The 15040-nt window shown below is 45.9% G+C and overlaps 1 protein-coding gene across 1 annotated transcript in view; it reads left to right on the forward strand.

The window, feature by feature from the left end:
* Window positions 1-367: 367 nt before the first annotated feature.
* The window catches only part of SLCO2A1 (solute carrier organic anion transporter family, member 2A1), a 91908-nt gene continuing 77235 nt past the window's right edge, over window positions 368-15040 (forward strand). Inside the window, exon 1 of the mRNA XM_011971037.1 lies at window positions 368-463. Coding sequence (XP_011826427.1) covers window positions 368-463 — 96 coding nt within the window. The remainder of the gene's footprint in view (window positions 464-15040) is intronic.

The raw sequence follows: 15040 nt of genomic DNA on the forward strand, positions 1-15040 counted from the left end.
CTTCTCCGGGGCAGTCAAGCCTAGCGGGTCGCTGCGGCGTCACACCTGTCTGAGGGGGCGGCGGCGGCGGAGGGGCGGGGGCTCGCAGCGCCTTGGACACCCGAGTAAAAGAGGGAGGAGGGTTTCAGACAGCTTTCTTATTGGAGCGCGTTTCATCATCGGCGGCTGCCACTTATAAAAACTTCTGGGCGCGCACTCCCTGGCTCAGTCTCCGCTCCGCGAATCTCCTCCGGCCGCCGCCGCCGCGCTCGCCTCTCACCCGCCCAGCCGCTCCAGCCCGAGGCGCCCCGGCACCCGCGCGCCAGGTCCCTAGCCCCGGGGTCCGTTGCCCCCGCGCTGCTCCGCGCCCGGCCAACCGCCCTCAGCCATGGGGCTCCTGCCCAAGCTCGGCGCGCCCCAGGGCAGCGACGCCTCTTCCAGCCAAGCCGGCCGCTGTGCCCGCTCGGTCTTCGGCAACATTAAGGTGAGCGGAGTACGCGGGGTCGTCCGGGCCCGGGCCGCGCCGGGCGCACCTTCGGCTGGGCACCCGCGTCTGTCTGCCGGAGCCAGGAGGCGCTGCGAAGCCCCGAGCTCCCTCCCGTGCTGCGCTCGGATCTCATCCCCGGGCGACGCGTGCTGGGCGTGTGTGTGCGAGTGTGTGTGTCTGTGCGCGCGCTTGTGTGCGTGTGTGTGTGTGTGTGTGTTCACACGCCTTTATCGGAGTAAGTAATGGGACAATGGAAGTACCTGCTTACTGCTTACTGGGACAACTTCAGGCAGAGTTTTAAGCGAGAGAATTGTCCTGCTCGGTGATTGAAAAAGACTATCTCGAGGAACCCTTTTTCGGCCTCCAGCGGGCGGTTACTTCGTCAGTGGGATGGGCTTGGAGGTGCCAGGGGGACACCCGCGCGTTGAGGGACAGACTGTGTCTCGTCCGAGCCCCCTCGTCCTGGGGTGGGTGGCCTAAGGGATGTTCTCCTTCCCCAGGCTTTCTTCTCCCGCCAACGGAGGTGGGGGGCTCTGCTACCTGGCTGTGCTGCTCGCGGTTATGTTGAGAATTCTCTCTCAGCGGGCAGCTTCCCCCAGGCTGGCAACAAACCCGCGTGCTCGGATTGGCTTCCCTGATCTGGAAATGACCCCAGGAAGGCCACGGCTCTCACGGTTCAGTAAGGTCTAAGCAGGTGCCACTCACCAGGCAAGTTATGCGGAGCGGGTGAGAAGATAGGGTGTTGGCAGCTCTTAGGATGAGAGCACCTTTCCCAGGGGTCGGAAATGGCTTTCCACTCCCTCACAGGTCCAGGAGGACCTGGAATGGTTCAATCCACACTCGGGCTCTTTTGCCCATTCTGGCTAGGCAGAAGTAACAATGGAAGATACCTCCTGAGAGGGCAGAGCTGCTGCCGTGAGGGTGTGGGAGACTGCAGAGACTGCATCAAGGCCTCTTCTGGTCAGGGTGGGATTCTGGTGTAGAGAGGTTGTTTCCCACAACCATACAGTCAGATGGGACTGGATAAAGCCTCCAGTGGTGCAATTAAGGGGAAGCCAGATTACACAAAGGGATGATGGTGTCATCCTTTTGTGGAAGGGGTATCGGTGCACTGGTTATATGTGTCCAACAGAAAGGGATCTGGAGGTCAGAGTGGATCTCACCTGCATACTTACTCAGCTGGGATCTCCACTCCTGCTTCTGCTCTTTCTGCACCACAATAAATACAGGCTGAATTGAGTTTGTAGTTGGATATGGATAAGCAACAGAAATTTTGAGATAGTTTAAAATAATCTCCAAATCTCCTCGTTTTTGGCCAGAGCTGGATGGAAATGTTGTGTGCAGTTTTGGTTCCACCATTTTGGAGAAGTTTCATCAGGGAATTTTGGAACCTTTGGTATTTATAAATTAGGAATTGAGAGGAAAGGGTGGGGACTAGGATTAGATGGTCTAAAGAAAGGGGCCTCTACAGGAACTAGGGTGGAGCAACCTCCCTTCATTTTCACCAAGAAGAGCAGGAGGGATGGGTGTCCAGGACAGATTCCTGACAGTGAGGGAAAGGCTGAATGAGATTGATCCATTTAGAACCCATCCTGGTTCCCTAAAATAACTGTTTATGCCAGCAATTTCTTTGGAGATCTATATAAATAAGATGATTTCTCATGTGTCGATGATTTATCCACATGTACCTGAGGGCTGGGCTCAGGCCAATTGGCCTCCTAAAGGAGTTAAGTGCTTATGCCAGTTAAGAGTTTTTCTTGACTCTAAAAATGAGATTCTGTTAGTCATCACCTCCTTTGATCCACAGTAATTGTAAGACTAGAGTTTGGAGCGACTTCCACTTAACTCCACTCATCAGTCTGAAACCAGATACAAGGTTGGATAGCTTAGGGTGTCCAAGATAAATCTTGAATCTCAAATTCCACCAGTTAAAGTCACTTGCGCCTTTCCCTCCTGGGGCAATAACTGGAAGCTCTGCTATTTGAAGGGATATTTCCTCTCAGTGAGAGTGCTTGTCGTAGCCCTGCCACCTCGCAGTGGGGGATGGGTTGCACATATCTTGGGACATGTATGACATAGTGGGAACAGGGGACACTCGACCAGAGGGTCTGTCATTTGTCTAGATTCCTTGTTGCTGGACAGACTAACCAATCGACTTTGGACATTCCTGCAAATACCCACAAACCATATAGTTTAGGGGAAGTGGATAAAGCCAGAAGACTCAGATCCAAGGTCCCATCCCAGCCACCTACTAATGGGATGATGCAGGGAAGCATTTCTTACCTTTCCAGGGCCTCAGGGTCCTTACCTGAAAAAGCTGGTAATTGACCAATGACCAGCTCATGGGACTCAGTGAGGATTATGTGGAATGAGGCATAGGAAAAGGGCTTTGTAAACCATGCTGTGCTCTCAGGATCAGTACCCATCTGAGATCAATTCTTGCTTCAACAAATAGGATTTGTTCATGTTCAAACATTTAGGAATGATTGTTCCACCAATTCCATGAGGCATAGTTATTAGTTAAGAAAAACTACATTTAATAATAATAATGATGATTATAATAATAGTAATAGTGGCTAACAGTATTTGAGCTGTATGAGTGTACCAGGAACTATGGAAATACTTTATCTGTATTTAATCCTCATTACAACCCTGTTGAGTGGATACTATTATTGTCCTCATTAGTAATGAGGAAAACAAAGCATTGTGAAATTGTTCTCATAACCAGAAAGGGGTGGACTATAGAGGAACCAGGTATGTGAGACTTCAGAGTCAAAGACCCAAACCTTGTTCAAGTTGGCCCTCACCATCAACACTATGCTAGTTAACACTGGTTTAGCAGGGGTGTGCTTATTCCCAGTGGCCAGTGATTTATCTGGGCTCTGGTGACACACACATCCCAGCTGTGACCAAGGGGAGCGGCAGTGGCTGCAGGATGGATGCTCTCAATGGCTAACGGGCTGATACGCTTTCCCTCTTCATAACTCTCATCTTCAGAGTGTGGCAGCTCTCAGGTGGGTTTTATGTGTCTCCTCTCCTGTGGTAGTAAACCAGATTTAATTTCCAGTCTCTGTTGCCTCTGGCTTACAGGATTTTTTTTTTTTTTTTGAGATTGAGTCTCAGTCTATTGCCCAGGGGGAGTACACTGGCGCCATCTTGGCTCACTGCAACCTCTGTCTCTCAGGTTCCAGCAATTCTCCCACCTCAGCCTCCTGAGTAGCTGGGATTATAGGCGCCCACCACCACATCTGGCTAATTTTTGCATCTTTTTTTTTTAGTAGAGACGGGGTTTCGCCATTTTGGCCAGGCTGGTCTTGAACTCCTGACCTAAGGTGATCCACCCTCCTCGGCCTCCCAAAGTGCTGGGATTACAGGAATGAGCCACTGCACCCAGTCAGGAATCTTAAGAAGCAAAGATCTGCTCCACAATCACTGTTCAGCATTCGGTGTCCGGAATGCTAAATTAAAAACAGGTTCATTTAGTAATCCTGAGGGTGGGGGTGGGAGGCAGCTTTTGCAGCTGACTTATCCTGGCGGCTTCAGGAAACTCTGTTTCTCCTTAAAATAAAACTTGCCCTTGGGACCAAACTGAGGTTATCTTATAGAAGGAGTGGTTGGTGACTGCTACCAAATTTCAGGAAATCACACACCCAGAGCTCCAGTGTAATGAAGTAACGTATATCCAATCAGTGAGGCAATATCCCAGTGGAGACTGAGGGCTGGAGAATAGTGGGAAGAAGGGAAAGGCAAACCTCACAGCTTGGCTTCAGTGGCCCTGGTGACTTCTGGCCTGGGAGGACCAAGAAGTGGGGGAGAATTACTTTGTCTTGGCCTATGTCCATCCCTTCCTGAGGCTTCTGACCCCCAGCGATGGGGAGGCATCTTGGGCTTGCTTAACTAATCAGTTTCCAGAGCAAAGTGCTCTATCCCAGCAACCAGATTCATGCTCAGGAAAACACTCTCGAGAGAATCCCCTGAACCCAAGAATTCCTTCCAGTGTGCTAAGATATGCCCACTCCTCCCCAGGGGTGGTGTTTCTCTAACGTTGAGGACAGCATTGTTCTGTTCCTAGGCATCTGCCTCCTGAGAGGCCTGCTTCCCCTGCTTGTAGGGAGAAAGGAAGAACAACTGGAATGGGTAGTCACTCAACCTCCTCTTCCTGGATGATGCTCAAAGCCCTCCTTAGCTCTTTCAGTTTGTCTTCTGGTGGTACTCACACGGAACAAGTGGAACAGTATTGTATGTTTCGCAATATACATAGCTGATTTCACCTCTTTCTGATCATTGTCTTTTGTTGTGACAGTGACTACCTGTTTTTTCCATTCTGAGAGATCCAGAAGTGATGTTGGAACATTGAGATGGGCACATGGCTTCCCTTTGCCTTCTTTTGTCTTGCTTGTGTAATAGACCAGGGTGTATGCAGAGGAATGGAGGGAGTCCCCTGGCCTTGCCCCTCTTCATTCTCCCTCTTCTCAACCCCCACTTAGTTTTATCCTGCCCCATGTCTTTAACCAGCCCCAGCACTCACTTCAATCCCCTTTCTGCCTGTGGTGGCGCTGGCCTTCAGACCATTTATGGGCCAGAGCCTGAGAGCCAGTCATGGTGGAACTAAGCAGCCAGGGATGCTCCCAGGGCAAATTGAGCCCATCAGGAAGCCTGCACAGGGCCAGGCTAGTTTGGGCCCTGTTCTGAAGTTAGGTTCACTAACACATGCTTGGCCATCCCATTCTGTTTCTGTTGAGGAAGGACAGCTGTGTGAATCTGCACCTGTCTGTATCCCAGAGGATCAACACAGATGGTTGTCACTGCAGAACCTGGGGCCTCATGAGCCACCATAGAGAAAGTCAGCTGAGTTCCTAGTGCCAAACAAAATGATTGATTTAGAATTTTTAAAAAAACTTATTATTTTATAATAATTATAGATTCATAGGAAAAATAGTACTTAGAGGTCCTGTGTAGGCTTTACCTAGTTTCTGCCAGTGGTTGCATCTTATTTGATTTCAGTATAATATCAAAAGCAGAACATTGACATTGCTATCAAGTGTGTGTATAGTTCTGTGCCATTGCATCACATATGAAGATTTGTGTAACCACCACCCCACCACTTCAAGATACAGAACTATTCCAACAACACAAGGATTTCTCCTGTGCTGACCGTTAACAGTCATGTCCCCTCACTTCCGTGACTACCATCTCTAACCCCTGGTGACCACTAATCTGTCCCCTCCACCTGTATAATTTTATCACTTTGAGAATGTTATATAAATGGAGTCATACAATCTGTGACCTTTTGAGATGGACTTTTTTCATTCAGCATTATGCCCATGAGATCCATCCAAGTTGTTTTGTGTATCAATAGTTTGTTTCTTTTTATTGCTGAGTAGTATTCCATGGTATGACTGTACGTTAATACCATGGAACGTTAATTTGTTTAAACGTTCACTTACTGAAGGACATTTGGATTATTTCCATCTGGGGGCTATTACAAATAAATCTGTTATGAACAATTGTGTAAAGGATTTTGTGTGGACATTTTCATTTCTCTAGCGTAAATGCTCAAGTGTGTTTGCTGGGTTATATGTTAGTTGCATGGTGAGATACTTTTAAACTGCTGAACTGTTTTCTGGAGTGATCACACCAGTTACATTTTCACCAGTAATATGTGAGAGACCCAGTTGCTGTGACACCTCATCAGTATTTGGTATTGTCACAAATTTTTATTTTAGCAATTCTAACAGGTATGAATAGTGACACCTCATCATGGTCTTGTTTTGCATTTCCCTAATGGCTAGTAATATTGAACATCTTTTCATGTGCTTATTTACCATTTGTATTTCCTCTTCATTGAAATGTTTTTTTCCTATATTTTGCCCATCTTCTAATTGTAATCTTTTTTTTTAACAGTTGAATTTTGAGAGTTCTTTGCATATGTTAGACACAAGTCCCTTGTTGGGTATGCAGTCTGAAATGATTTTCTTCTAGACTGTAGCTTATTTTTTCATCCTCTTAACAAGGTATTTTACGGAGAAAAATGTGTAATTTTGATGAATTTTAATTTATCAATTTTCAGTCTTCTGGATCCTGCTTTTGGTGTCATGTCTAAAAACTCTTCTCCAAACCTTAGTTTCCGAATGATTTCTTCTATATTTCATTCTAAAAGTTTTTTTCTCGTTTACATTTAAACTTATTTTCTATTTTGAGTTAATTTTTGAATGGGTGGAAGGTTTAGGTTAAGGTGTTTTGTTTGTTGTTTTACCTATTGCTATCCAGTTGTTTCTCCACCATTTTTTTTGAAAAGACTATCCTTTATTGAATTGCCATTGCACCTTTGTCAAAAATCAGTTGGTTGTACTTGTGTGATCTATTCCGGGTTTTTAATTTTGTTTTGTTGATCTATGTGTATATTTTTCTGCTGATAGCAGTCTGTCTTCATTCCTGAAGCTAAAGCAAGTCTTTTTTTTAGTTGATGAGCCCATCCATCTTTATTTTCTTTAAAAAATTATTATTTTTGATTGACAAGTTTTTGATTGGCATAATTGTATACATTACGGAGTACAATGTGATGTTTTAATATATGTGTGCAATGTGGCATGATTAAATCAAGCTAATTAATGTATCATGACCTTGCTTATCGTTTTTTATGTTGAGACACTGGAAATTTACTCTTTACTATTTTAAAATATATATTACATTATTGTTGACTGTAGTCACTCTGCTATGCAACAGATCTCAAAATCTATTCCTCCCATCTATCTGAAACTTTGTACCTTGAATCAATCACCCCCCATTCCCCCCTTCCCACCCTACCCCCAACCTCTGATAACCATCATTCTACTCTTTACTTCTATGAGTTCAGCTTTATTAGATTCTGCATTTAAGTCAGATCATGAGGTATTTGTCTTTCTGTGCCTGTCTTATTTCACTTAGCGTAATGTCCTCTAGATTTACCCATGTTGCAGTAACTGACAAGATTTTCCCCTTTTTAAAGGCTGAATAATACTCCATGTGTATACATGCCACATTTTTCCTTACCTATTCATCCACTGATGGATGCTGAGGTTGATTCCGTATCTTGGCTATTGTGAGTAATGTAGAGCAAGTCCTGAAGTTGGATAAAAGCTTGGTTTTACTTGGCAATGGTATGTGTTTATCTTACAGATACCAAATTTTATTACCTGTTCAGTTTCCCTTCTATTCTGGCTTTTAGGAAGATTTAAGGGCAGGTTTAACGCTTGCTTTTGGTAAGTGAGTGGGATCTTATATATTTATGTGCTCCAGCTTTTCTTCTGCCCTTAGCTGATTGGTATGTTTTTTTTCCCCTTGAAGCTGATTTTCAAGTCTGTATTCCTAATTTTTTTCTAATCTTAATGACAGCCCTGCAAGAGAGGTATCAGCATCTCCATGTCACTGTTGAGGAAACCAAGGCTCATCCAAGGCCACATATCCAGTAACTGGCAAATCAGGAATTCCCACCTGGTCATCTCGCTCCTATTCTTCCCATGACTACAGAACGCCTCTCAGCTCTGGATTCTCTCGTCCACCAGCATTTGGGCCTGAGCTCAGTGATCTCTGAGGTCCTTTCAGACTCTTAGATTCTTATCTCATGATTTGAAGTTGCTGATTGAGATGAGACTAGGAGCAGGGCCAGTTAGGTCTGGACTCTTCTAGGAGACCTGTTATGAAACCTGGCAAAAGCACCCAGATTGTCTTTGAGCAATCCCCAGTCCTTTCAAGTTGAGAGGACCTTGATTCCCTGGGTGTGTCTTACTGTTTGGGATGGATTAAATTTGCCCAGGGGTGGAGATGAAACTGAGGCAGGAAGTCTGAGACTGCACTGAGGGGTTGAAGGATGGGATGATACTCTGCAGCCAGCAGCTTTCTTCCTGAGCCTCTTTCCAGCCTCTTTGCCCCGCTGAAGGGAAAGGCTATGGAGGCTCACAGGGATACACTGGAGGCTCAGACACAGCCAGAGCATTAACCCCAGGACTTGTGACCTTCAGAAATTCAGTCTGGTCAGCATTTGGCACTGTCTCCCACCCCCAAACAGGGCTGACCCCTACCTTCAGAAATGTGGCAAACTACTGGAATCCTGTAGGAAGCTGAGAGTCCTGATGACAAGTTTCATTTTGTTTACCCAAACATCAGTCATACTTGTTTATGTCTAAAAACTGCTCCATCCAACACCCTTGAGAAATGCTGGCCTAGAGCACAGACAGCCTCAGTTAAAATACCTGTGTTATCAGAGAGAGGGCTACCTTGAGCTACTGTTTATCAAACTGCCCCACCAAGAGGCCCTGAATTCTAGAAGGGAATGAAGAAGTTTCCATGTAGGGGTAGGATAAGGTGGGTGAGGGGAGATGTCTGGGGATGTGGCCTGACTCCTGAGTATTACATTTCTTTGATATATTTTTATACTTTATCTTAAAATCAAATGAATGATATATTGTCCTCCACAATCTATGTGTTTCCAAATAATATGTCATATTTCTCTCCAAACCTTGGAGTAACATTGATGCTCTAGGAAGGTGTGTGTGTCTAACTCGACTCTCCCAGATATGGACTCCCAGGTAGAGTGAATTGAGTTTCGAAAATACAACACAGGCAGACCTCACACTGGAACTAGTTTATGTGGTTGGCTTACCCAGCCAGCTTGTCAGGTGCAGAGGGAACGGTACCTAGACAGTTTAAGTGGGACAGGTGTGTGAGGGGTGGACATCAGAAAATTCCTGGTCCAGGCCCCATGGGACACCACCAGACAGAACCAGCTAGAGAGCACAGCGAGGCCCTGTTGGCCTGGGGCATAGGGACAGCAGTGGAAGGGAAGGGTGAAGTTTTGGAAAGCAGGCTTCCAGAGTCACACTTCCGCTGCTTGTTTGGCTGCCAAAGAGATTGCAGAATAGGATTAAACTGATCTCTTTCTCAGACTGTTTTACAAGTCATTCTTCCCTAGTGCCACAGGCCCTTTTGAAAACTTCCTCCTGTACCTTTGATTTACAGTGTATTTGGGATACGTGTCTGGGAGCTGAGACTGATGTGGAGCCAGGACCTCACTCACTCAGTGAGCATTTATTGAGTGTCTACTGTAAGCATCTATTGAGTGTCTATTTTGTAAGCATTTATTGAGTATCTACTGGGTGAAGCTCATTACTAGGTGTTGCTGTTTATACCTGGCTCCCTGAAAGTCTCCCAGGTTTCCAAGAAAAAATTGCCTGTAAGTTCCCTGCCTTCCAAGATGACCAAATGTCTTCATTTGCCCGGGACTGAGTGGGTTAAGACACGAGACTTTCAGTTTTGAAACTGGGAAAGTTGTGAGCAAATTAAAAGGAGTTGGTCACCTCACTGCCTCCCTTGCTATGACATTTTACAAGAACAAACTCGCGCCTTCTAACTGTGGTGCAGGGGAGGTGCCGAGGAGAGTCAGGGATGGTGTCCAAGAATGGAAATGAACCTTAGAGACCTACGGGGAGAAGAAATGGGGAACTTCCAGAGAGCAGGCAAGTGAGAGCCAGGGTGGCAGTTGCTGGGCTTCTGCATGGCGGTGGGGCTCAGTGCCCTCTCTGGTTTCTATGTAGAAGTCCTCCCACCTAGCTTCCCACCTACATTGCTGGTCATGATTTTTATAGTGTTTTTAAACATCTTGTTGTATAGAATCTGTATAAATGATGATAAAGCTGAGCTATTGAAAGATGGTGCTTCCTGGCTTATGGAATTATTGAATTTCAGACTAGACAGTGATGAGAAAGCTCATCGGCTCAAAGACGCAAGAATCCTTTTGCTGTCTTTGCCTCTGCTTGCAGAGTTCTGATGGGGAGCTCACTGTAGCACAAGGCAGACCCAGAACACTGTAACACATTTACCAGGTTTCTCTTGTGTGGAGTTAAAATCTTCACCTGCCCGTCCATGTGTGTTCCCCAGAGTGAAGCTAGCAGAACTCATTACTCCCGAGTCACTTGATTCACTGTTTCTAGTAGAATACTATCTCCCCTCTCCCAGAAGCCCCTCTAACTGTGGACTGCTCAGCAGGGTTGAAATAGAAAACCAGGTAGTTAGGGCCACCCTCCTCTGAAAGCCAAACTAAGCTCTGAAGGTGGGCATTGCTGGGACATGTGTGGCCCCCAACGCCTGATGTCCCAGATCACAAAGGTTTCATTGCTGGTTCTGGTCACTGCCAGGAGCCTGGTCACCACTCATGTGAGTGTCTCAGGCTTTGTGGCAGCAGCTGGAAAGTGGCCCGGGACCCGTGGAACCAACAAAGACCCTCCCATGATGCCCCCTGCACTAGACCTTGCAAGTTTGTGATGCTCTCATCAGCCCCCAGATCTGTGCCCACGTCATCTCTCACACTCCTCCTTCTTACCCCCGCCTCCCTCTGTTCTCATACCCCAGCTGTCACTGTTCCCCAACTTTGGGAGCTTTCATGGAGTATCCTAGACAGGTCATTGACTCCACCCTCCAGCCTCTAATGGACAACATCTCTCTGGAGGAAGGAGAAAAGGGGCTCACTGGAGACAACATTCCCTGGCTTCATTGCCAGAGGGCTAGCAGACCCCGCACACAGGGCATCTCGCCCAGTGCTAGCAGGAACAGGGCTTCTGGGTCCCAGCCTGTGCTCCAGGGCTGTACCCCACATACAACAGCGTGGTATGTGGCAGGTCCAAGTTAATGAAGAACCAGCCTTGTATATGGCACCTACTTCACCTCTGTAACATGTCCCTGACTTGGAAAGTGAACTCACAGGGCTGTGGTTGTCAATTTCATTTTGAAATTGTGCTTGATATCAGGACGCTGCCTTCTGCACAGCTGAGATCTTCCTCACAGCAGCTCAAGCCTCCTTCTTCAGTCCTCAGAGTCCCAGGACTGCCACATCATGGGCCCACTGAATCCATGTGTAAATTTAATGTGTAGTCCGGGCACGGTGGCTCTCGCCTGTAATTTCAGCACTTTGGGAGACCAAGTGGGCGGATCACAAAGTCTGGAGTTCGAGACCAGCCTAGCCAATATGGTGAAACCCTGTCTCTACTAAAGATACAAAAGTTATTCGGGTGTGGTGATACACACCTGTAATCCCAGCTACTTGGGAGGCTGAGGCAGGAGAACTGCTTGAACCCAGGAGGCGGAGGTTGCAGTGAGCCAAGATCGTGCCATTGCACTCCAGCCTGGGCAATAGCAGAGGGAGACTCCATCTCAAAAAAAAAAAAAAAAAAAAAGAAGACAAAATTTAATGTGTAAATATGTAAAATTTATAAAGACTGGGGTTGGGCATTAGTCAAGCCTGTTTTGTTTGCCTTAAAATCACAAATATTTAGAATTCCCACCTGATATGGTTTGACTCTGTGTCCCCACCCAAATCTCATCATGAATTGTAATCCCCACATATCCGAGGAGGGACCTGGTGGGAGGTGATTGGATCATAGGGGCAGTTTCCCCCATGCTGTTTTTGTGGTAGTGAGTGAGTTTGCAGGAGATCTGGTGCTTTTTATTTATTTATTTATTTATTTGACAGAGTCTCACTCTGTCACCCAGGCTGGAGTGCAGTACAATCTCGGCTCACTGCAACCTCCACCTCCCAGGTTCAAGCAATTCTCCTGCCTCAGCCCCCTGAGTAGCTGGAATAACAGGCTCATGCCACTATGCCCAGCTAATTTTTGTATTTTTTTAGTAGAGACAGGGTTTCACCATGTTGGTCAGGCTGATCTTGAACTCCTGAGCTCGTGATCTGCCCAGCTCGCCCTCCCAAAGTGTTGGGATTACAGGCGTGAGCCACCGCGCCCAGCCAAGATCTGATGCTTTTAAGGTGTTTGGCAGTTCCCCCTTTGCACTCTCGCTCTCACTCTCTCTGCCTCTCTCTCTTGCTGCCTTATAAAGATATGCCTTGCTTCCCCTTCACCATCCGCCATGATTGTAAGTTTCCTGAGGCCTCCCCAGTCATGTGGAACTGTGAGTCAATTAAACCCCTTTTGTTTATAAATTACCAAGTCTCAGGTAGTATCTTTATAGCAGTGTGAAACGGACGAATACACCACCCTTAGCACCAACACATTTTTAGCAGCAATTATAATTTTCTGAGCTACTATCACAAATATGGGCACATTTCCTTAGGACACACATATGGTGAAACATAGGGCAGTGTATGGATATTTAGCTGTGAATGCAAATACACTTGAGGCCTCTTGCTGGGACACCCATTATGTACCAAATTTACGAGATAATATGGACAAGGGTAGGCCCTTTCAGAAACACTACCTGACTAAACCCTCCCTGCCATACTGTGAGGTATGTATTGCCCACATTTTATAGTGGAGGACATTGGGAGGCAGCCCATGGGAATTGCCTCATTCCACAGTGACAGAGCTGGAATTGGGACTCTCTGGGAGTCCCCGTCTTAAGATTTTTTCCTCTATGTGCTTCACTACAAACCACAAACTGTTGAGCCAGACTTTGCTATTTGATTACTTTATACCAGTAGACCCACCAGAACTGCCTATTTATATCTATTGCTGTATTTTTCCAAGCCAAGTTCGTCAATGGTGGTCCTGAAGGTCTTCATTCCTCAGTTTGTTCTTTCGTTGCACATTCCCTGACCCATGGTTGTGAGCCTAGACACACACTCCAGCTGTGTGGCACATGAGCATTTACACCCTGCATGGGTATGGGGCAATCAAGTGGCTTAAACTCTTGATTTCTAAGTGAAAGAATAAATGGGAACCCAGTCAGCTGCACAGTGCTTTATCATATGACTCACCTTCTCAGAAACTTACAGTGAGGAGGTGACTTGTATATCTAGCAATCAGAGAGTCAATACATAAATCATGGGACATCCATCTATAAAATACATACAAATTGTTTTTTAAAAAGTCTTATGGAGGATAGTTGAAATTTGGGGGAAGAGTTCATTCTCTAATGTTAACTAAAGAAGGCAGGATAGAAAAGCATATGTACAGACGATCCAAATTTGTCAAAATCACAGTATACAGAGCAAGAAGACTTGAAGGGCATGTACCTATACTGTGTGTGAAACCTATAAATGGTTTTGTTTTTGTCTTTGTGAATTTCAGTGTTTTCCATTTTCTACAGTAAACATGTCCTGTATTTATACTTAGAAAAATCTCTTAGTTAAAAAACCCTACAGTCTATGGTCACGCCCCAGCTTCCTTTGGCAGGTGTACTAAGACATCTCATTGTAGTATATAAAATGTGACGTACAATGGAAGTGGCTCTTCTCCGATTACCTGAGGGTGGACCAAGGATGCAGCTGGGATTGCAGCCAAGAGGATGGGGTTGTCTAGAAGGACTGACCCCTGCAATGCCATCACTGTTCCCACTGCATTTTTCCATCTGTTGTCACATTTGAGTCATGGCTTTCCAGAAATTGAGGCAAAGTCAGATAACAATACTTTAAGTCTTAAAGGGAGGCAAGAATGTGGAGCTTTTTCTTTTCTGGGAAGATCAAGAAGTGATTCTGTCCAGGAATCCGTGCTCTCTGCTCTTCTGGTGCCCACTCCCAGGGGCTGACTCAGAGTGTAGGAATTCGCCCTAAGGTTTGGCCAAACATCTTAGAGAAGCAAATGTATCTGATCAGCTCCTTGCCATGTAGGAAGAGTAGGCCTGTTGGTGAGGTGGTGAGGACAGAAGCCAGGATGGGATCTGCTAGGTGCTAACGAGGGGTCTGGTCCTGAGCCTGGGAGGATGTGGGGAACAGTCCTGGGTGGGTTTTCACCCAGTCGTTGGAGAGAGTTTATTGACCATCCACTGTTTGAAAGATAAAACTATACTAGTGTAAACAGCAGGGGTTTCTGAATTCTGAGGCCAAGAGTGGTGTTGGGATGGATGCCAGAGACCTATTTATTCATCCATTTATTCTTATTGACCTTCTGTCATCAACCACTGGAGATCCAATAATGAATAAAACAGAGTGAACTATGCCCATATGAGTGAGATAGACAGTGGACAGATCACAAATAAATACAGTTACAAAGCACATCATATGAGAGAAAAAAGGGTTTGGTTTTGTGAGAGAGAATGGGGTTTGGTTTTTGTGGGAGACATAACTGGATTCTACTTAATGCATCTGGGGTCATGGACTCTGAATTTTAACAAGTCACCTTCATGGTTCTCATATAGAACCTCTGTATGGGGAACATGACTGAATCAGACAAGGTCCCTATCTTCCTTCCAAAGGCTGTGGTTAGGTGGGGTAAGATGACCCATAAGGAGCTATTGTGAATTATGGTTTCCATCAACGTGACAGGTTCATGTGGAATCCCTCCTCCTACAAACACCACATAAAATAGAACAGCACCAGAGATTTAAATACATGGCAGAACTCGCAAGAAAGAAAGTGAAATCTTTAGGTGAAAGAAATGAAGAATGAATCGAACACAGGAAAAATGAGGACACCAGTTGACCTTGCAGCAAGGAATAAGGAGGAAATGTGTGTGGTGTGATTAGACCAGTAAGGATTCGCTAAAGGAACTCCTAATGGATGCTGGAATTTAGTACTCACACAGGTACCCAACGATGATATGGGGCGTTGAAACTCAGACCCATTCACAAAGCTAGGTGCCTTGGTGAAAA

The sequence above is a fragment of the Mandrillus leucophaeus genome, unplaced genomic scaffold (assembly GCF_000951045.1).
Source record: "Mandrillus leucophaeus isolate KB7577 unplaced genomic scaffold, Mleu.le_1.0 Scaffold981, whole genome shotgun sequence".
Classification (NCBI taxonomy): Eukaryota; Metazoa; Chordata; class Mammalia; order Primates; family Cercopithecidae; genus Mandrillus; species Mandrillus leucophaeus.